This window comes from Chiloscyllium punctatum, chromosome 49 (genome assembly GCF_047496795.1).
Source record: "Chiloscyllium punctatum isolate Juve2018m chromosome 49, sChiPun1.3, whole genome shotgun sequence".
In the NCBI taxonomy this organism is placed as follows: domain Eukaryota; kingdom Metazoa; phylum Chordata; class Chondrichthyes; order Orectolobiformes; family Hemiscylliidae; genus Chiloscyllium; species Chiloscyllium punctatum.
Genome location: NC_092787.1, coordinates 58,312,791 through 58,337,283, shown reverse-complemented (window position 1 = coordinate 58,337,283; position 24,493 = coordinate 58,312,791). Strand labels below are relative to the sequence as shown.

At 39.8% G+C, this 24,493-nt stretch overlaps 1 protein-coding gene across 8 annotated transcripts in view; it reads left to right on the top strand.

Moving 5' to 3' along the window:
- Positions 1-1,296: 1,296 nt before the first annotated feature.
- ehmt1b (euchromatic histone-lysine N-methyltransferase 1b) overlaps positions 1,297-24,493 on the top strand; it is a 137,706-nt gene continuing 114,509 nt past the window's right edge. For 2 of the 8 annotated variants that reach the window (XM_072565531.1, XM_072565534.1), the window contains exon 1: positions 1,794-2,210. In XM_072565531.1, coding sequence (XP_072421632.1) covers positions 2,136-2,210 — 75 coding nt within the window. In that variant the 5' untranslated portion in view covers positions 1,794-2,135. Of the gene's footprint in view, positions 1,366-1,789; positions 2,211-23,918; positions 24,009-24,493 lie in introns of those variants that run through there. The other 6 variants (XM_072565533.1, XM_072565536.1, XM_072565535.1 and 3 more) reach the window with 6 other exon arrangements.

Here is a 24,493-nt window from a genome sequence, read left to right as displayed (position 1 = left end):
ATACACACTGAGACAGTGACAGTCAGATACACACTGAGACAGTGAGAGTGAGATACACACATACAGTCAGATACACACTGAGACAGTGACAGTCAGATACACACAGCCAGATACACACTGAGACAGTGACAGTGAGATACACACATACAGTGAGATACACACATACAGTGACAGTGAGATACACACATACAGTGAGATACACACTGAGACAGTGACAGTGAGATACACACATACAGTGAGATACACACTGAGACAGTAACAGTCAGATACACACATACAGTCAGATACACACATACAGTGAGTTACACACTGAGACAGTGACAGTCAGAAACACACTGAGACAGTGACAGTCAGATACACACATACAGTGAGATACACACTGAGACAGTGAGAGTGAGATACACACACAGTAGGATACACACTGAGACAGTGACAGTCAGATACACACTGAGACAGTGAGAGTGAGATACACACATACAGTCAGATACACACTGAGACAGTGACAGTCAGATACACACTGAGACAGTGACAGCCAGATACACACATACAGTCAGATACACATTGAGACAGTGACAGTCAGATACACACAGTCAGATACACATTGAGACAGTGACAGTCAGATACACACATACAGTCAGATACACACTGAGACAGTCATAGTGAGATACACACATACAGTCAGATACATAGAGACAGTGACAGTCAGATACACACATACAGTCAGATACACACTGAGACAGTGACAGTCAGATACACACATACAGTCAGATACACACTGAGACAGTGACAGTCAGATACACACATACAGTCAGATACACACTGAGACAGTCATAGTGAGATACACACATACAGTCAGATACACACTGAGACAGTGACAGTCAGATACACACTGAGACAGTGACAGTGAGATACACACTGAGACAGTGACAGTGAGATACACACAGCCAGATACACACTGAGACAGTGACAGTGAGATACACACATACAGTCAGATACACACTGAGACAGTGACAGTGAGATACACACAGCCAGATACACACTAGACAGTGACAGTGAGATACACACATAGTCAGATACACACCGAGACAGTGACAGTCAGATACACACCGAGACAGTGACAGTCAGATACACACAGCCAGATACACACTGAGACAGTCATAGTGAGATACACACATACAGTCAGATACACACTGAGACAGTCATAGTGAGATACACACATACAGTGAGATACACACTGAGACAGTCAGATACACACAGTGAGATACACACTGAGAGAGTGTGGCTCCGGGCGGCGATGACGTCACGCGCGGGCGGGCGCTGCGTCACTCGAGCTGAGCCTGAGCCATGGCTTCACCGGATCCTGAGGTAAAAAGAAGCAGCAAGTTTTCTCTCTCACACTTCGCCCTCCCCAGCCCGACTGTCCCTTCCGCCCTCTATTATAATCACCCAACTGAAAAAAAAACTCACACACACACAGAGGCACCGCCCGCAGGGGGACGGAACATCTCCTTCTCACCCGACCACCCCCCGCCCGCCGCCTGCAGCTTTTCAAATACCAGGCGACAGCTTATGTCTTTTTTAAAAAAAAATTAAAAAAAGTTGGAGGCTTTACGTAGTGTTGTAAGAGAGAGAAAGACAGGGGCTGCGGGAGGAGGAGAGGACAGTGTGGGGGAGGGAGGGAGGGATGGATGGATGGAGGGTGGGCGGGAGGTTGGCCTGCTGACCGAGGAACCCTGGAGCGTGCCGCCCCGAACCCTGTATAACTGATGCGATGCCCGTGCGCCCCCAGCGTAGGCGCAGCCGTTAGGCTGGTTCCCGGGCGCCGGGGCGAACAGACGGAACGCAAGCCTGGCTTCCAACGTCGAGTCCATTCTCCACAAGATTTTTGTTTGGCCGAGCGGCTGGGAAACGCGCGTGTGTGGGAGGGAGAGAGAGAGAGTTTTTTTTAAAAATTGTTAGTCTTTTTTTCCTCTTCCCTCGCCACCAGCGCCCCCCACCCCCCCCTTCCCTCCCCAATCCGGGCACTGGTTGATGAGAACAGCGTGGTTTTCCTTTTAACGTGCGAGTCTGTACTCGACAGTTGCCACTCAGCGCGTTCAAAATAAAAGTGCTTTTGGAGGGGGGAAGATAAGAGTATGGAGGATGGATGGACACCTTTCCCAATGGTCAACCGAAGCCTCTTGGAAGTTGAGCTTTTACACGTTGGAGAGGTGGTCTTTTGCATAGCATATACATCTCTGCACTTCTTGCATGTTTGCAGATTCTTTTGTTTGTACAGTGACCATTGATATTGACATTGATAAGAAAAAAGTATTTTTTAAAAAAAACTGCTTCCACTTCTTGTGGATGAACAATTGACATCTTGGTCTTGCGCTGTATAATGGGTTTATGCTTTTGGGCTTGAGTATTTTGATGTTTTATAATTAGTGGTACAGTAAATTGGTTCAAGATTTATTGTGAACTGCATTACCGAGTTCTTAATTTTGCTAGAGCTGCAAAGCAAACTCATTGTTTTACAGGTGAATGTCAAAGTACATTTCTGTCTGCATGTTATGACATTCTTTAAAATGGAATTACCTTGCTCAGTTCATACATTTACAATATTATGCTATCTTATAAAGGGTAGATTTGCATGGTTTAATGGTGGACATTTGAATCCTTGGCTTGTTAATCCTTTCTTTATTTACTGATTTGCGAGCCAAAATGTATGCTTTGAAATCTCATTTTCCTTTGTCATTAATTCGGCAAAAGTGAGAAGCCTTTGCTATGTGGTACTTCATTCTGATATTTGATCAGGGATTCCACTTTAAACAGTGACCAATCACTTCATTCAAGTCAGGACAGGCCTGTGTAAAATAGAGAAGATACTGCTTGCTTAAAGGTCACTTCTAAATTTCTTTGAAAGGTTATTCATCTTTATTAACATCTTTGTAACTTCTTTGAATCACTAGGTATGTTTAATTCTTTACAATGTGAGGTAGATACATTCTGACTACCAGTACTACAATGAAAAGTTGTTCTACCTTTATTGGAAAAAAGTTTAATGTTTAATTTTAACATTAGATGAAAATCAAAGTGAAGCTATGGTTGCATCTCCAATTTTTGTTGGTGTTAGATGGTTAACTCTGATGGAAATGGTAATTCCCAAGCCAGGGAAGATGTATGTTACTGTTGATGTAGTTGTCATCAGCATTGGTGCTAATGATGAAAGCCAAGTCGCTTAACATGCTCCAATATGTAGTTTAATTTAAAATATGCAATTTAGTGATCATTGACAGAGTTTGGCCATACACACAGATTTATCACGTGTTATTTTGCCCAGAAGCTTCTGTTTATGTACTTAGTACATTTACGTTTTGACATGGAGCAGTGGTGCATTGTGTCTGTTTGTAGTGTGATTACTGTCAGTAGTATGGTGAAATAAATTTTAATTGTTTTGGGGGAATTTAGAGTTGACTTTTCCACTTAATATAACAGGGCCGTACAAATGCATATGGTGACACTTGCAATTCTTATAGTGAATATTTGAAATCAGAATTTACAGTTAATTTTTGTTGGTGGTTTCATATGCTTTTACATGGATAAAATTAAGCACAAATTTAGATTACTTACATTGTGGAAACAGACCCTTTGGCCCAACAAGTCCACACCGACCCTCCGAAGAGTGACCCTCCGAAGAGCAACCCACCCATACCCATTCCCCTACACTTACCCCTTCATCTAACACTACGGGCAATTTAGCATGGCCAATTCACCTAACCTGCACATTTTTGGACTGTGGGAGGAAACCAGAGCGCCCGGAGGAAACCCATGCAGACACTGGGAGAAGGTGCAGTCAGTCGCCCGAGGCTGGAATTGAACCTGGGTCTCTGGCGCTGTCAGGCAGCAGTGCTAACCACTGTGCTGCCCTTTAATCGAAGGATTAATGTTAGTCTGTCCTGTTGGCACAGAAACACAGTTGTTTTGAGTGTATTGGTGGCATGGTGGTTCAATGGTTAGCACTGCTGCTTCACAGTGCCAGAGACCCAAGTTCAATTCCACCCTTGAGTGACTCTGAAATTTGCACATTTCCCTTGTGTCTGTCAGTTTCCTCCCACAGTCCAAAAGATGTGCAGTTAAGGTGGATTGGCCAGAAGGCATGCAGGGATACAGGGATGATGGGGGTGAGATGCGCTTTGGAGGATCAGTATGGCTCGATGGGAGGAGTGGCCTACTTCCGTGGTGTAGGGATTCTATGATTCTATTTAACCTGTTTAAATATACCAAGTTAAGAATGGTGTGACCATTGTTTTGTTTTCATTATTGGTAATTGTTATTTTCAGTTGAGCCTGTGAGATTGAGATTCAGAAAAATGGGTTAAGGGAGTTCAAAATAAGGTTTTTTTGCATTTGTAAATGTGGTTTTGAAGTATTTTAAATGACTTTAACCAGCGTTCATTGACTTTTAGGAATTATGTAAGTACTTTACGCCACCCCAATGCCAACCACCCTGACCACCCTGCCTGAGTGTCACATTGAACTGAACAGTTGGTAGCCTAACCTAGTTCTGATTTGCCTTGATGTTTGTGTTCAGGTTAACCTTTCTCTGTAGTAAAGTTGCAAAGAAAGGATAAGTCTGTGCATTCATCACTATTTGCACTGCATCAATTTTGTATATAGTTGATTACATCCAATCTGCCTTTATATTACCAGTAGCTATTCTGTACTCAAAAACAGATGCTGCATTCTTTATAACATAATAAATTAGACTAGTGCATGATGCTGGATGATCTTGTCAGTGAATTAATGTTGCAAATGTTAGGTCGGGCTAGATATTTGCATACGGTGTTGTATTTCAAATTCTGTTTTGTGTAAGTGGTGTTGTGGAAATTTACAAAATGGAAGAATATGTTTAGATCTTGAAGCTATATATTTCCAGTAACTTAAAGTTGAATTTATCTTAAGTTTCATATTGTGTAAAAAAAAAAGAAGAGATTTTTTTTTTCAGATTCATAGTAGCACAGTGAATTAGTCTCCAAATGGCAGGCCTTCATATCTGCCAGCAGCTTGGACCATGAAATGGCTGAATCTGCAGTGAATTTATATCCAATGAGCATGCTCAGAGACTTGCAATTGAACCTATAGGGGGGGTAGATGAGTTGACTTGTTTATTGTACAGTATTGAGATGGAAGTGATCAAGCTTACAACTATAGAAGTTCCTTCATTACATGCATAATTTGCACATATTTCTGTCTAAAGTCTTACCCTACAGTAGTTGTAATGTTCTAGCGAGTTTTTGATGTCTTCATCTAGTGTCTTATTGGAAGTGTGCTAAAATGGGACAATGCCAGCCTGTGTCTGCTCCTGTTAATCGAACAGTCTATTAAGTCTTACGGTGTATTCTGTTGTCCCATTTAAACATCTAACACTCTTGAGCTTTTCAGATTACTGAAACATGTGTAATTTCTCAAGTATAAACACAGTTTACTGTAGTGGGTCAATAATGTTAGTTATTTTTATGTTGTCTTTTACCAGCTTGGATCTTGCATTTTACTTGCGTTGTAAGTATAACAGAGTTGATCATAGTTGTGGAATAACATTGGTCAACTGTTTCTTTCTTTCTACTAATATATGTTTCTGTAAGAAAAATATTGTTTATCCTGTGTTGCTGAAATGAATTTGCTAATAGTTCTAAAATAGCTCTGAAATGTTCGGTAGAACATTCGTTGGACAATGTGGCATCAGATTGAAATGGATTAAGACATGATCCAAAATGATATATTGACTGACAGCTTGATAACTATGGTGTGTAAAGTATTTATTTTCTCAAGAATGTATAGTCTATAACTTGGAGTGTTGTTCAATGACTGATGAAGAAACAGCATGGAAGTATTCTTAGTTAGGAATATTGTAACGATTCATTATATTCTGTGCCAACATGTTGTTTTAAATGCTGGCAATGAGTATGAGTTGGATCAGAGATGGATTGCAACCATTGCTATATTCAAGAATTGATATACTAGCTAACTGAAAATACAAAGAAATATGTAATTTCAACATGACACATACAAAAGATATACCTGCAAGGGTGAAATTGGTAGAATTTATAGCTTGATGAAAGACTCCATTGTGTTTTTCTTTAAATGATCAAGTTGTGTTGTGCAACTTGGAATACATTCAAGTTTGACCATAATCTTTTGTATTATACAGTACTGTTGGTAAAATGACACAATCAGAGGTGAAAGTATTTTGTACAGATTGTTGGGTGAATTTACAGCATGTCACATCTTTTAGAAAGAAAAGTCCATTTACAGAGATTAAGTTAATTTTGGCTGGATGCAAATGTTTTGCTCGAATCTATACGTTTGTCAATTGTTGTTTTAATGCTTACTTTAACATATTTGAAAAATTATATGGGAAAGGTTTGTGAATGTTAAAAAGGACACCTGATTTCAGTTAATTTTATTTTACAACAGTAACTTGACTGTGGTTGTGGTCATCTGAAGTTTCCAAATATGGTTATGTTGGAATGTGGCTTTATTGTCTCAGTGCTTTGACCGCTATTGATTTGCAAATATGCCTACATGGTATACTTTCTAGTTACACTCTATAGAATCTCTTATAGCATTTCATTGCAATCTTTAGTACTCCAGGTGATGTACTTGCGTTCTTATTCAACATGTCTGTGTATTGTCTCAGGTTAAGAAGCTGCCAGTACACTTAAAAGGCAGGCTTGAAGCAACCTTGTCACAGCATAGCATAGACATGAAGCAATATAGAATGTGCCTTGGGTGAATGATTAAAAATCTGGCACTACAATGACATGTTGATGACTATTTATTTTTTATTGTTGGAACTTTAATGGAGAAATGTCCAATTTAGAACACTTAAAATACTTAAGTCTATGTTTTAAAGTTGTCTACCTTCAGTTCATTGCTAGATTTTATTAAAGGGGTAATATTTTCTTTTAGATCATTGTACATTCAAATTCAACTCAATATAGTTCATGTATGTAGTGCAGCAATTAATTGTGGAGAGCCTGTTTCTCAATTAATATCTCCCTTTTAACACCACGCCTGGATCATTTTGGCAATCAAAGAATAAAATCCCTGAAAGTGATTGAGATACCTGACCATAGTGCCAGAAGCTAGTCTTTAGTCATTTCTGTAAATCAACCTTTCCTTCATCTTGGGAGTTTATTTCTAGCATTTAGGTATTAATTTGTACTGTATTGAGGCTTTGGTTCCTTTTATTATGCAGGAAGTGAGCTGCAGCTCATTAACATTTTGTTTGGATTTAACTGTAAATTGATGGAGCTCATACAGCCCTATGCTTATGTCTGTAAATGGCAGCCTTACATACCTGCCAGAAGTTTGGACCACAAAATGGCTGCATCTGCAGTGAAAAAATGATCTCCAACAAGCATGCTCAAAAACACAAACTGAGACCAATAGGGGGAGTTGAGATTTGAGCTGCATACAATGCAGCACTGTATTTTTGAAAAAGACTCAATTTCAAAGACTCATTAAAATAAACTTTAGCACACTTTTCCAGGACCCTTCAGATGTGCAGCATGTATTTTTAGCAATGATTATAAAAAGTATGACCACAGACTTTTTAAAACTGATGAGGGGTATTGCACAATAAATGTTGAGCAATAATGTGTACCTGATCGTGTTCAAGGATCATAGATGCATTTCTCTCAAAGGTGAAAGGTCTTATGATTGAAAATGAAACTTTATTCCCAAATACTTCGTGTAATCTGCCAACAGGATTTATAGCAGTGCTATGAATTGGTGTCTTAAGAGTTTACACTTTGAGGTCATTTGCATCATCTTGGTTTTGAAATTGTGTTGGATTTCAACATTTATTTATGAAAGATGCATTTCCAGTAGGATATATTGCACTATATGGACCACTGAATTTGACTTTGTATATGATCTGAAAAGAAAAATTTTTGTTGGTTATGGCTGCTCAGAATTGTTCTGTAGTCTCTTATACAGAGTAACATTCATATATATGACAAGTGATCTGATTCAGTAGTTTTGTAAACAGTGTAGAAAATAATTCAATGAACTGTGGTTGGCACAGCAGAAAGTACCAATTTCATTTGTGTTGTAATTTTTGGAGTATCTTGAGTAAGTATTTTTTTTAAAAAACACAGCTGAGATTTTAGTTTCAATTAATTTAGAAACTGAATGACCAGGAATGGCAGCTGTAACTATTTTAGAGCCCGTAGACAATCAATCTCCAGTGCAATGAGTGTTGACTCTTGAACATGCACAAGGTTTCCTTCATATTTAGCAGTTGAGTAAATTTGGATCAAAAACAAAAATTTAAAGTAAAATATTTGGAAAATTTCATTTAAATTCTCACTGCAAACAGAAATCATTCAAAACATTTTTAGAACCATAAACTGAGAAGTTTTGAATAATTTCTCTTGAGTTAGTGTAAGTTTGTTCTTTATCCAATGTGGACAGTTTATTGCAGGAGATCTTGAATTTTATAACTGAATATATATGTCAAATCAGAATCCACATGACTGTTTACCAGAATAGATTATATACGTATTTTAAAAAAAACCAGAGCTATACTTGGAGCATTGTCTTTATAATCTTAACCATATACATCAAGAACTCATTGTACACAAGTTGGCGGAATTATTTGGTTATTACTGTTTACCCATGTTTACATGAATAATTTTAAGCACTTGGCATCCCTGGAATTTGAAAGCATTAAAAGGCATGGAAAAGTTTGGTATCTGGTACTGTTTGAATCAATGCAAATATAGAGTCATAGAGATGTACAGCATGGAAACAGACCCTTCGGTCCAAATCAACTATGCTGACCAGGTATCCCAACCTAATCTAGTCTCACCTGCCAGTACCCGGCCCATATCCCTCCAAACCCTTCCGATTCATATACCCATCCAAATGCCGTTTAAATGTTGCAGTTGTACTGGCCTCCACCATTTCCTCTGGCAGCCCATTCTACACAAGCACCACCCTTTGTATGAAAAATTTGCCCCTTAGGTCTCTTATTTTTTTTTCCCCTCCAACTCTAACTCTAAACCTATGTCCTCTAGTTCTGGACTCCCCCCACCCCAGGGAAAAGACCTTGTCGATGCCTCTCATGATTTTATTAACCTCTGTAAGGTCACCCCTCAGCCTCTGACGCTCTAGGGAAAATAGCCCTAGCCTATTCAATCTTTTGCTATAGCTCAAATCCTCCAACCCTGGCAACATCCTTGTCAATCTTTTCTGAACCCTTTCAAGTTTCACAACATCTTTCCAATAGGGAGGAGATCAGAATTGCACACAATTTTCCAAAAGTAGCCTAACCAATGTCCTGTACAGCCGCAACATGATGTCCCGACTCATGTGCTCAATACTCTGACCAATAAAGAAAAGCATACCAAACACCTCCTTCACTATCCTATCTACCTGCGACTCCACTTTCAAGGAGCTATGAACCTGCACTCCAAGGTCTCTTTGTTCAGCAACACTCCCTGGGACCTTACCATGAAGTATATAAGTCCTGCTAAGATTTGCTTTCCCAAAATGCAGCACCTCGCATTTATCTGAATGAAACTCCATCTGCCACTCCCCAGTCCATTGGCTCATGTGATCAAGATCCCTTTGTAATCTGAGGTAACCCTCTTCGCTGTCCACCACACCTCCAATTTTGGTGTCACCTGCAAACTTACTAACTATACCTCTTATGCTTGCGTCCAAATCGTTTATATAAATGACGAAAAGTAGTGGACCCAGCACCAATCCTTGTGGCACTCCACTGGTCACAGGCTCCAGTCTGAAAAACAATCCTCCACCACCGTCCTCTGTCTTCTCCTTTTGAGCTAGTTCTGAATTCAAATGGCTAGTTCTCCCTGTATTCCATGAGATCTAACCTTGCTAACCAGTCTCCCATGGGGAACCTTGTCAAACGCCTTACTGAAGTCCATATAGACCATGACTATCGCTCTGCCCTCATCAATCCTCTTTGTTACTTCATCATAAAAACTCAGTCAAGTTTGAGAGACATGATTTCCCACCCTCAGCCACACTGACTATCCCTAATCAGTCCTTGCCTTTCCAAATGCATGTACATCCTGTCCTTCAGGATTCTCTTCAACAACTTGCCCAGCAGTGAAGTTAGGCTCACTGGTCTATAGTTCCCTGGCTTGTCCTTATCACCTTTCTTAAATAGTGGCACCACGTTAGCCAACCTGCAGTCTTGCAGCACCTTGCCTGTGACTATCGATGATACAAATTTCTCAGCAAGAGGCCCAGAAGCAGTTCCTCCTGTGTAATATAGACATTTTTCAAGATGTCATTATCTATTTCCCTGCATTCTATTTCTTCCATGTCCTTTTCCAAAGTAAATACTGATGCAAAATACTCGTTTAGTATCTCCCCCATGTTCTGCGGCTCCACATAAAGGCCATCTTGCTGATCTTTGAGGGACCCTATTCTCTCCTTAGTTACCATTTTGTCCTTTAATGTATCTGTAAAAACTGTGAGTTTTCCTGAAATGTATTTGTCAAAGGTATCTCATGTCCCCTCATTGACCTCCTGATTTCTCTCTTAAGTATACTCCTTCTTTAAACTCTTCTAAGGAGTCATGTGATCTACCCTGTCTATACCTGACATATGCTTCGTTCTTTTTAACCAAACCCTCAATTTCTTTAGTCATCCAGCATTCCCTATACCTATTAGCCTTTCCTTTCACCCTAACAGGCATCTACTGTCCTTGGACTCTCGTTATCTCATTTCTGATTTTCTATTTTCCAGCCATCCCTTTTAACCTCGAACACCTGCCCCAATCAGCTTCTGAAAGTTCATTCCTAATACCGTCAATTGGCCTTTCTCCAATATAGAACTTCATCTTTTTGATCCTGTCTATCAGTTTTCATCACTATTTTAAAACTTTAAAACTAATAGGACTATGGTCACTCCCCCACTGACACCTCAGTCACCTGCCCTGCCTTAGTTCTCAAGAGTAAGTAAAGTTCTGCACCTTCCCTAGTAGGTATGTCCACATACTGAATCAGAAAATTATCTTGTACGTGCTTAACAAATTCATCTCCATCTAAACTCTTAACACGAATGCAGTCCCAGTCTATGTTTGGAAAGTTAAAACCCCCTGCCATGACCACCCTATTATTCTTACAGATAAATGACATCTCCTTACAAATCTGTTTCTCAATTTCCCTCTGACTATTAGGTGATCTATAATGCAATTTCAATTAGATGATTGCCCCTTTCTTAATTCTCAGTTCCACCCAAATAACTTCCCTGGATGTAATTCTGGGAATATCCTCTCTCAAAACAGCTGTGATGCTAGGCCTTATCAAAAACACCACTTCCCCCTCCTCTCTTGCCTCCCTTTCTGTCCTTCCTGTAGCATTTGTATCCTGGAATATTAAGCAGCCAGTCATGTCAATTCCTGAGCCATGCTTCTGTAATTCACCTCTTGTACTCTATGCTACTTCTTCCCCACCCCCGACCCCCCTGTAGCTTATCTCTCCACACTTCAGGCTGTCTGCTTTTATTCCTGATGAAGGGCTTTTGCCTGAAACGTCGATTTTAGCTGCTCCTTGGATGCTGCCTGAACTGCTGTGCTCTTCCAGCACCACTAATCCAGAAGTTGGTATGATGTCCCAGTCCCATGTTCCTATCCATGCCCTGAGTTCATCTGCCTTCCCTGTTAGGCCCCTTGCACTGAAATAAATGCAGTTTAATCTATCAGTTCTCTGCTTTGTCCTTGCCTGCCCTAACTGTTTAACTCTTATTTAGGTACGTGACAACAATAAATCAAACAAAATAAGTCAACTCAAAATGGCTTTCTTTGACCTTTCACAGGTCTTTGATCCATCAACCTTGAGGGACCTTGAATTGCCCTCCTCAAATTTGGTTGCCAGCAGAAATCTGTCACCTTCTCTGCCTGCTGCCTGAAGGCTTGTAAGCAGTGATATTCACAGGGTCCACCACATAGCCAATCAGCATGCAAACCATAGTTAACCTCGGCTTTGTTCTTCATCTGTCTTCTTTGCCATCTTTCACTTTACCCAAGTTCTCTTTCCGCTGGCGTGGAGCTAATCTACATGTTGAGAAAACTGTTCAAATTGCTTCATCCCCTGTTCAGAACCAAGAGCCATCAACCTCTGTCATTGAGCTGCAGATTTGCTGCTCCTGGCATGCTCTGTTTGAACCATTTAACTCCTGTCCTTTTGTTAATGGGGAAAGATTAATATTAATTGTATGTTGCAGTCATACCATCCTTAATTATTTGTTTTCATTGTATTCTTTCTTTTATATTTGCACCATCTTGCATGTTTCTGTTTGTGGTTTTTCTCTCCTGCATGACTCACTTACCTGCCTGCATCCTATTTGGAATCCCTCACCCACCTGCCCCTCTCATTTTTATCTTTGGTCCTACCCTACCCACATACCCTCTCCTGGTTTCTAGTCCCGCTGTCTCTTTAGTGAGGCTTCCTCTTTTTGTGCATTTTGTATCATTCTCCCCTCTATACTTTCTCGTGTACTTTTGCTATTATGATCTAACTTGTATGTTGGATCTCTTTTTTATTTTGTTCCTTCAGTGTTCTTTCTCTCCTTCCACATTCCTGTTTGTTCCAACTTCCTTGTTCTTTATCCAGTCCTCTGGCCTAAGCCATTCGGCCATTTGAGCCTGCTCTGCTATTCAATATGATCATGGCAGATCATCCAACTCCCTATCCTGTTCTTATTTACTCACCATAGCTTTTGGTCTCTTTCGTCCAAAGAACTGTATCTAATTCCTCCTCAAATATTCAATGTTTCAGACTCTAGCATTTTCTTTTGCAGAGTTCCACAGATTTTGTACTCTCTGGGTGAAGAAATTTTCCTTGCCTTAGCCATAAATGGCTGACCCCCAATCCTTAATCTGTGACCCTTGGCTCTGGACTCGGAGTCATCAGGAACCTCTTTCTTATGCTTACTCTGTTTAGTCCTGTTGGAATTTTATAGTTTTCTGAGATTCTTCCCCCAACAACCAAGCTCTTCTAAATTCTCGTAGATATAGAACTACCTGATTCAGTCTCTCCTTATATATAGTACTGTGATAGAATCTTGCCAGTGTAGAAGCAGGCGATTCAACCTATCAAGTCCACATTAACCCTCTGAGGAGCATCCCACCCAGACACACCTCCCCACCCTATCCCTGTCTTACTGCATTTCCCATGGCTAATCCACCTAGTCTGTACATTTCCTGGCCACTACGGGCAATTTAGCATGGCCAATCCACCTAACCTGCACATCTTTGGACTGAGAGAGAAAACTGCAGCATTCGGAGGAAACACATGTAGAAACAGGGAAAATGTGCAAACTCCACACAGTTGCCTGAGGGTGAAATTGAATCTTGGCCCTGGTGCTGTGAGACAGCAGTGCTAACCACTGAGCCAATGTGCTGCCCCAACAATGCCAATCAATTCTGGTTAGCCTTCATTGCACTCCCTCCATAGCCAGAACCTCCTTCCACAGATAAGGAAACTGAAACCTCTTGCATTGCTCCAGATATGGTCTCATCAAAGCCCTATGCAATTGCAGCCAATCATCACTGCTGTTGTACCTGAAACCTCTCACTGAGGTCAATATACCAGTTGTCACCTTCATTGTCTGCATGCTTACTTCCAGTGACTGATGTCCAACTAGTCTCATTGTACCACCCTCTTTCCCAATCTATCACCATTCAGGCCTTTGTGTTTTTGCTACTAAAGTGAGTACCTCATGTTTATTCACATTATACTTCATCTGTACATGCATTTGCTTACGTGCTGAACCTGTCCAAGTGACGTTGAAGTGTTTCTGCATCCTCCTTGTAGTTCACCCACCCACCTATTTTTTGTGTCGACAGAACTTTTGGAGGGGTATTGCCTTTAATTCTTTCAAGTAACTCATATATATTGTGAAAGGCTGGGGGTTCAAGCTAGTGCCTGCCATTCAGAAAAAGATCCGTTTCTTCCTCCTCATTGTTTCCTCTCTGCCAACCAGTTCTCTATCCATGTCAGTACCCTACCCCCATCCCATGTGCTTAAATTTTACATGTTAATTTCCTATGTGAGACCTTATCAAAAGCCTTCTAAATGTCCAAGTAGACAACATCACTGGCTTCCCCTTATCAATAGACTTATCGAGCACAATTTCTCTTTCGCAAGTTCATGCTGACTTTGTTTGATCCGGTCTTTATTTCCCAAGTGCTCTCCTATTAAATCTTTTAAAATGGACACTAGCATTTTCCCTACTACTCCTATCAGACTAACCAGTCTATAATTCCTGTTTTCTCTCTACCTTTTTTAAATAGTGGGGTTGCAATGGCTACCCTCCAATCCGTATTTTAATCTGTATGTAGATAAAGCCAACTAAATCAGTAAGACTACCTTTAGAGGAGAAATTGTTCCAGTGTCTGCAGAAACTTGAAAGATGATCAATGTATCTAGTTTTTCTTGGGTACTTTAAGTACTTTGAGATGTCGGTCCTTGGGGTTTATTGGCCTTGCATCAATTTCCCCAACACCCTGTGCTAATGAATAGTGATTTTCTTGAGTTCCTCGCACTCATTAAGCCCTGTGTTCCCCAACATTTTTGGGACATTTATTTGCATTCTGCTTTGTGAAGACAGAATCAAACTTATGTATATTTGGCCTGCTACCTGCTTGTTTCCAATTAGTGTTTCCTGTTTCTAACTGTAAGGGGACCTACATTTGTCTTCAGTACTCTTTTTCTCTTCACATAACTATGGAAGCTTTTATAGTTGGGTTGTATGTCCCCGTAAACTAACTTGCCATACTTTATTTGCCCTTCTCAGCTGAAATCTAAATTGCTCCCAATTTTCAGTTTTTTTTGTCAATTTATATACCCTTTCCATGAATATAATACTATTCCTATTTTCCCTTGTTAACAGTGATTGGACCTCCTTTCCTATTTTATTGTTGGTCCAACAGAAATGTACAATGGTTGTATTTTCTCCATATCCTCTTTAAATGTTTGCCATTACCTATCTGTTGACATCCTTTAAGGTAAAGTTCCCTAATTTATCATAGCCAGTTCAAGCTTTATTCCATTGTAGTTTTCTTAATTTAGATTCAGGACTCTAGTCTCGGAATCAACTATGTCACTCTGCAGCTTAATGAACAATTCGTATATTATGGTCGCGCTTTCCCAAATGGCCTTGCACAACTAAATTGCCAATTATTTCTCAATACATAAGACCCTGTCTAGGATGGCCTATTCCCTTGTTGGTTTCTCAATGTATTCACCCAGAAAACCATCCCATACCCACTCCTGGAACATTCGTCCACTGCAGTATTGTCTGATTTGATTTGCTCCAAGTATATGCAGATTGAAGTTGTCCATAATTGCAGATATTTTTTATTATTTACATAATTTTACTTGCATCTGCTTAATGGCATTGCTAACATTACCCCTACAGTTTGGGTCTATATACACCCCTACTATTGTTTTCTGCCCTTGGTGTTTCTAAGCTCTTTCCATACTGATTCCAATTCACCATAGCTAATATCCTCTTTAGCCAGCAACGTGCCCCACCTTTTCATGCATATCTGTCTGTCATAAAATCTGAACACCCTGGATATTCAGTTCCTATCCCTGGTCACCCTGCAGCCATGTCTCTCTCATTCCAATAATCTCATACCCATTCATATCTATTTGTGTGACTAATTCATCCACTTTATTGTGAATACTGCACATATAAAGGCACAAGTCTTGTTTTCCTATTGATGCTGGTTTGAAGTTCTCCATTGACTTTTTGCTCTACTGCGACATCTAGGAATGGGAGTTTGTTGTTGTTTTCCTCCTCTTTTGTGAATTTTATACCAGTAAGGATATTATTGATGGTCTTGAAGGTTTCCTCTAATTTGTTTTGTTTTGTGATGACAAAAGTGTCATCGATGTAGCGGACCCAAAGTTTGGGTTGGATGATTGGTAGAGCTGTTTATTTGAGTGTCTGCATTACTGCCTTTACTCAGAACCCTGATATTGGAGATCCCATGAGTGTTTTGTTGGTTTGTCTGTTGGCTTTGTTATTCAGTGAAGTGGGTCGTAAGGCATAGGACTACTAGCTTGACTATGTTCTTGCTGATGAAGTTGGTGGTGTTTGGTGTATGTATCTTTAGGTCTTCTAATAGTGTAACCAGTGTTTCCTGGGCCAGATTGATGTTGATAGATATGAACAGGGCTGTTACGTCAAAGGAGACCTTTAAACACTAAAACAGCAGCTAAGGAACTTGAAAGACCCTATACAGACAACAAGCAAAATGAACATCATTTACAAAATACCTTGTGAGAACTGTAATAAACACTACATTGGACAAACAGGCAGAAAACTAGCCATCAGGATACCTGAACATCGACCACCCACAGAAAGACATGACCCATTGTCACTAGTATTTTTACATACAGATGAGGAAGGGTACCACTTTGACAGGGACAACACATCTATCCTAGGACAAGCCAAACAGAGACATGCATGGCATTCCGACTGGAACTCTATCAACAAACACGTTGACTTGGACACCATTTACTACCTCCTGAGATAAAGAACAGGAAATGACATCCTCAACACAGGAAATAACATCACCAACCCACAGGAACCTAAACACTTAAATAGAAAGCAGGACATAATGCCAGCACTTCGCCGGAGGCTCACTGATGATGTTACGTAGAATGGTGACAAAATCTCTGAAAATGAACCTTCCAGCTCAGCGAGCACTCAATCCAGGACCTCAACCTTAGCTACAAATCTTTTCAAAACTTGTGAAAGGTAAGCATATCAAACGCCTTCATCACTACCCTGTCTAAATATGACTCCACTTTCAATGAATTATGAACCTCTACCCCAAGGTCTGTTTAATTGGCAATACTTTCCAGGACCTTACCATTAGTTGTGTAAATCCTGCCCTAATTTGCCTTATCAAAATGTAACACCTAAATTTTATATAAATTAAACTCCATCTGCCCCTACTCGGCCCATTTGCCCATCTGATCAAGGATCTTTTGAGGTAACCTTTACTGTCCACTACACTACCAATTTTAGTGTCATCTGCAAACTTAGTATCAATACATCCTACATTCACATCCAAATTATTTATATAAATGACAAAAAATAGTGGACCCAGCACCCACCGATCCTTGTGGCAAGGACCGCTGGTCCCAGGTCTCCAGTCCAAAAAGCAACAGTCCACGACCACCCTTGATCTCCTACCTTTGAGCCAATTTTATATTCAAATGGCTGTATTCTGTATTCCAAATGCTTAAAAGTTTGAAAATTCCAAGAAAGAAAAATGGTTGGTTTTGTTTCTATGATTTTGACATTCCTAGCCAGAATTACCCATATTTTATGTAAATGGTAAATAACTAGTGCTTGCTACTGACTGCAGAAAAGCTGCTGTCAAAGAATTGGAGTGTCCATTTATCCTATCTTGAAGAGACTTCCAAATCCTGCATAATCTGTTAGGAATCTGTGGTACCCTACAGCAAAACTCAGTTTTTAGGTTGATCAGACAACAGTTAGTAAAAGTTAGTTTAACAATTATAAGTTTTCAAATTACACATTTAAGGCACTGATATTTAGATAGAAGTTTAACTTTTGTTATTTTGAAAATAAAGTGTTATGAGGCATGGCACTCCATATTTGTAGTAATATTTTGAGAATCAGAGATTATTCAATAACTACTGCTTAATATACTGTGAAAATTATTAACACTGTAATGACAGGGAGAGAGAGAGAGAGAGAGAGTGATTTTCTTTCCTACACCAGAATGTGAGCGGGGTTTTAAATAAGTCACCTAACACGTAGATAATGTTCAGTGTCCTGATTTTTAGAGGGTTAATGCTAAGCATCATCTTGTGCAAATAAGAAAAAGGAGCTTTTATCAATTGAACCAACATGAGAGAAATTTTGAAGGCCGAGAGAATAGCAAAGAGGAAAGAATTCTTGTCAGATGAAAGATGTCTAGCAAAGCAATGGTTAGACATGATAGAAATGTGACAATAATTGGGCCTACCTTTCTATTGTTTCAGTCATGGATTGCAAAGGACCATTGATATAAGCGAGTGAGAAGAATAAATATAAATGTTTCACTTGAGTGAACTGTCTTGACTTCTGTTCATTCGAACAGTTTTTTCCTTATTGATAGCAGAGTAGCACAGGCAACAAGTATTTTGAAAGTTAGCCAAGAAATGAATAGTTTCAATTGATGAGGCATTGGATGTGCATGAGTATTCAGCAGATATGGTATTATCCAGTTTTAAAACCTCCTCCTAATTGCCTTCATGCCATAGTAATTATTTATATTCCCTAAAGATCCAAATTGTTCTCATGGTGTGCTTGGTTATGCTGACGTCAGCCACAAAGACTGTCAGCTAATATTTCCTCGTTGCTTAAAAAGTGAGCGGGGAAGAAATGGATCTTGAAGGCAGGCAATATTTTTTTCTCATTAATTTATTAACAGTACAATTCATGACATTTTCCAAGGTTTGAATTTTCCCAGGTGAACAGGAAATTTTCCTTTGTGGAGAATGCCATTGTCTTCCTGTTGTGAGACTTTTTTAAAAAGCATTTATAACTAATGAATTTTAGGAAGAGTAGTTAAAGTATTATGTCCTTATTGAAATATGTGGAACTGCTGAGGTCCTAGAAGAAACTGGGCTGTGCTGGACATATTTTTAGGGCACAGAGCTAGGTAAATGAAAGTGTCAAGTGAGAGAGCACAACACACTAAGATTTAAATTAGTCACCAAATTGGACAAAGATGGACCAGAACTCAAGGACCAGAAATGAAGGAAGGCTGATTTTAATATGATAAAGCAGGATCTGGCCAAAGTGGACTGGTGCAGTTCCTTGTAGGAGAATCTACATCTGAGCAATGACAGCCTTTCAAAAAGGAAATTGGGAAAGTGTAGGTCAAACATATTCCTGTAGGGGTGAAGACAGGGACCAAAACTTTCAGAGAATTTTATATATTGAGAAGTGTAGAGGATTGGATCAGGGGAAAAATAAGTGAAGCTTATCCTGAATACTAAGGGCTCGACACCAGAATACCAAAAGACATATGGAAAGTGCAGGGTGTTTCTTTAGAAAAAATAATGAAAGTAAAGAGGGGTGTATGGAAAAAACAAATTGATAGAGAAAGTAAAATCCAAATTATATGAGTATAATTATGGGCAAAATAACTGGGAAAAGAGTGGGGCTCATTAGGGACATAAGCGGCAAACCATGAGTAGAGCTGGAAGATGTAAGGTTGTAATGGACTAATTTACGTTTGTATTCCTGACCGAGAAGAACGATGTAGGTGTTTAAATCAGCACAGAAGACTGTCAGCTGCTTCATACTGGATTAGTGGTGCTGGAAGAGCACAGCAGTTCAGGCAGCATCCAACGAGCAGCGAAATCGACGTTTCGGGCAAAAGCCCTTCATCAGAAATAAAAAGCTGCTTCAGCAAATTACAATTGAGAGGGAAGAGGTATTAGTGGTTGCAATGGGCTCAAAATTGCTTCAGACCTTGGGCTTGTTGAGATGTATCCCAGGCTGCCTTGAGAGGCAAGGGAGGAGATTACAGAGGCTTTGACATTAATTTTCACACCCTCTCTGGACACAAAGACATGTCAGAGGCCTGGAGTATAGCTAATGTGATTCGTCATTGAAGAATCATGATGGGATTTAACGAGGAAAGTACAGGCCAGTGAGTTTAAAATCAGTAATAGGGATCTGTTGTAAAAACAACTTCAGAAGGGCAGAATTAATCTCCACTTGGAAAGACCAGGATTAATTAAGGACCGGCAGCGTAGCTCTGTCGGTTGCAAAGGGGATCAGGTGTGGCATGTTTGAAATAGTTTTTTGAGAAGGTTACTAGATGGCGATAGAGTGCAATTAATGTAGTTCAGCATGGACTTTGGTGTAACTTTCAACTCTAGGGAATATAGGCCCTAGTCAAAAGTTTGGTGCAGGAAAAACACAGCAGGTCAGGCAGTTCCTCGGATGCTGTCTGACTTGCTGTGCTTTTTCAGCACCACACTCAACTATGATCTCCAGCATCTGCAGACCTCACTTTCTCCTATATTCTCTAGAGCAAGGGCCTTTTCCTGCAGTGTACTGTACATTTTTTTTGCAGTAGACTTAATGCTTCTAAAGATATTTAATATTGTTAGAAATATTAAATGTCAAGCTGTTCAAATTTCTCACCCTTAACGTAAAAAAAACTTGTCTATGTTTATAGGAATTGAAAATGACAGGAAAGATTTTCTTTCAATAGCGGTTAATTGATATAACCCTTTAATGCTATCATTTGTGCGTTATTAATGCTTGACGTTTTTGCAACCCATCAATATCAACTGGTAAATTATAAAGTCACCTGGATGTAGGTTTGCTCGCTGAGCTGGAAGGTTCATTTTCAGATGTTGCATTATCATACTAGTAACATCTTCAGTGAGCCTCTGAATGAAGCACTGGTGTTGTAGCCTGCCTCCTATTTATGTTTGTTTCCTAGGGGTGGTAACATCATTTCCTATGGTGACATCATTTCCTATTCTTTTTCTTGAGGGGTGGTAAATGGGATCCAAGTCAGTATGTGTGTTGATAGAGTTCTAGTTGGAATGCCATGCTTCTAGGAATTCTCGTATGTGTCTCTGTTTGTAAAACTAATGTCATTTACAAAATACCTTGCAAGAACTGTAACAAACACTTCATCAGACAAACAGGCAGAAAACTAGCCACCAAGATACATGAACATCAACTAGCCACAAAACAACATGACCCACCCTCACGAGTATCCTTACGTATGGATGAGGAAGGACACCATTTTGAATGGGACAAAACATCCATCCAAGGACAGGCTAAACAGAGACACGCATGAGAATTCCTTGAAGCATGGAATTCCAACTGGAACTCTATCAACAAACACATTGACTTGGATCCCATTTACCACCCCCTGATTAAAAGAACAGCAAATTACATCACCATAGTAAATGATGTCACCACAGGAAATGCCATCACCAACCCTAGGAAACCCAAAGCGTAAAGAAAAAGCTGGCTACACTGCCAGTGCTTCATTCGGAGGCTCATTGAAGATGTTACCTGGTATGGTGACGAAATGCCTGAAAACAAACCTTCCACCTCAGCGAGCAAACCTACATCCAGAACCTCAACTTGAGCTGCAAATCTTCTCAAAACTCGCTATAAAGTCACTGGATTGACAGTTTGAAGCCTTTATTAAAGGGTTAGCTGTCTGATGTGGTTATAAATACCAATTTTTTTTTTTAGGGATTATATTTGAGGTTAAAATATGTGGAATGGCCTTGTGCTTGAGTGTTTTCTTTATCTCCAATGTTTGAAATGGATATCTGAGACTTGGTTTTATTTAATTTCAGTGTGACTCCTGCGTTCTGCCCATGATGGATAGTGGGTGAGTTTACATTAGGGGTTATAAGGAGCCATAGGTTTGGTAGGGAACCTAATGTTTATGAAAATAATTTAGAGTTCAGAGAGATGAGACCTGCCTTTTTAAGCAGATCACCTCTTGGGACCCCTCAAGGTGTTATGGTGAGCACTGTGCATCTACTTCTTCAGGGGTGCTGAAATGCTGATGATTTAGGTAGCTGATAATAGAAGGCTCTGGCAAATTCTCCCTGAGTTGATCAATTTTCTTGTGTGTGAGTTGCAAGTTGCTTTTTATTATTTTCATGTTTTTGATGTTAAAAATCTCACAATACCAGGTTATAGTCCAACAGGTTTGATTGGAAGCACACTAGCTTTCGGAGCGACGCTCCTTCATCAGGTGATATAGTGGAGGGCTCAATCGTAACACACAGAATTTATAGCAAAAATTTACAGTGTGATGTAACTGAAATTATACATTGAAAAACTGATTGTCTGTTAAGCCTTTCATCTGTTAGAATACAGTGATCTGCTCAGCCACTTTTCTCTGCTGTATGTCCCGAGGTCCACCTTGGAGGATGGTCACCCAAAGGTCCGAGGCTGAATGTCCTGGACCACTGAAGTGTTCCCCAACTGGGAACAACAAAGGCAATGATAACGGATGAATGGACACCGCACAACAATCAACAGACAGGAGGGTTCCCTCCCAGTTGGGGAACACTTCAGTGGTTCAGGACATTTAGCTTCGGACCTTCGGTTGACCATCCTCCAAGGTGGACTTTGGGTCATGCAGCAGAGAAAAGTGGCCGAGCAGAGGCTGATAGCTAAGTTCAGTACCCATCGGGAGGGCCTCAACCGGGGCTTTAGGTTCATGTCACATTACAGGTGATCACCATTGCACTACACACACACACACAGATACTCTTATATACACATACGCACGCACGCGCACACGCGCGCACACACACTCTCCTATACACACATACACACAGGCGTGCACACAGACATCCACATACACCCTAACAGACAGACACACACACTCCCGCACTCTCACATGCACCCCCCCACAGACTTAAGACACTCTGCACCCACTGCACACGCACATACACTTTCTCACACACTCAACCCCCAACCCAGACAGACAGGCACACACACACACACAGACAAAGACCCACATGCACACGCACATTTTGTGGGGTGAATTTGTACTTTCAGGGTTACATTGTACTTTGCTCAAAAACTGCATGAATTTATGTAAAACTCCGTTATCTCATTTTTTAGATTAGAATCAATCTAAACATCATGGCATAGACAGAGAACACAGGGGGCCAACACCTTGAACATATTGTCTAGCTATCACCATTGTTAACAGCTATTCCGAGAATGCAACCTTTTTTATAAAAAAAGGTTTTGTGATTTACACATGAAGGAAGTGAAACTGTCACTGTATTCTAACAGATGAAAGGCTTAACAGACAATCAATTTTTCAATGTATAATTTCAGTTACATCACACTGTAAATTTTTGCTATAAATTCTGTGTGTTAGGATCGAGCCCTCCACTATCACCTGATGAAGGAGCGTCGCTCCAAAGGCTAGTGCTTCCAACTAAACCTATTGGACTATAACCTGGTGTTTTTAACTTTGTACACCCCAGTCCAATACCGGCATCTCCAAATCACGTTTTTGACAATGAGCATAAATACATACAATTGTCTTAATATTTACTAGCAGTAGAGTATCTACTTTTTCAATTGTTTTGAAATATTTTTAAAGCTACTGAATATTCTATATTCTTTTATTAACAATTGGAGGATGTTTCAAAATGTGGAAAATATAAATGTGGAAATTCTGTTAATTTGAATTCTGAGGTAACTCCACTTTGACAACATTTGTATTGATGTGTTGGCTTAAGATAAAGAAGTAATGCATTTACCAACTGCTTTTCACCACTTTGGGATACAACAAAACAGTTTATAACCAATTGTGGGGTGGTAAACATGGGAACCAAAATCCCACAGAGAGCAATACTAAATAAATTAGCAGTTTCTAACTAAGTTTTTCCAGTAGCACAATCCATTTATTACTATTGCATTTGCCCATATACATTCTATGGTCTTTTCCACTGAAGTTTACAATTATTAGCACTTTGAAACAATGCAGCAACCTCTCTAAGGCTCCCAGCAACTCTGAGGAGAGGGCAAGAAACTGCGTCTCCTTGGACAGTTGAATGACAAATCATTTACAGGCAGCAAAATAAGGAGGTGGATAGAAAGTTTGAATTGAGAGCATTTTTAAAAAACAAGACAAATAAACATTTTTTTAAAAAACATTAAAGCTTCAAAAGTAATTAGTATAAAGAAATCAAGTTCCATACTCGTGGAAGTGTTTGCTTTTCAGTGATTACGAGAGGTGGAATTTCTTAAAAAGACAATTTTAGTAAAAGTATGGTCCTATTTCATGCCCTTCCATTTGCTTCAATGTTGTCTCTTGGCTAGATACCATTATTGTGATGCTTTTGGAAGAGTATGAGCAACAGTAGGAAAAGCAGCTTTCTGCATTCCATGTATAACAGAACATGTGTGATTAACTCTTCAGTCATGGTAAGTGTCAATAACCTCATTGTTATTTCTGCAGCAACATCTGGGCCAACATATTTAAGGGATTGATTGAGAAATGAATGTTGGCCAGAACACCAGGAGAACTTTCCTGCTGTTCAAGAAGTAAACTCAGCATCTCCAAGGTGATGAGGAAAGGACAATAAATGTTGGCCTTGTTAATGACCCATGCATTCAACAAATTTGTTTGTAATAAGTGAGGAACCAGATCAAGCTTCAGTGTCTTATCTGAATGGTTGGCTTCTCCTACAATACAGAATTATCTCTATAATGCTCTGCAGTGTCACATCATACTTGGTGCTTTATGCTGCAGTCAGGTGAATGGGCTTGCACATAGATTGTTCTGACTGAATTCAGATTGCTAGCTACTGTACTAATGCTGAGATCTAATGTAAATGCAAATGTCATTGTGGATACTGCTTTATTGTGGACAAGAATAGAGCATGCGAATCATCATTCCAGAAGATATT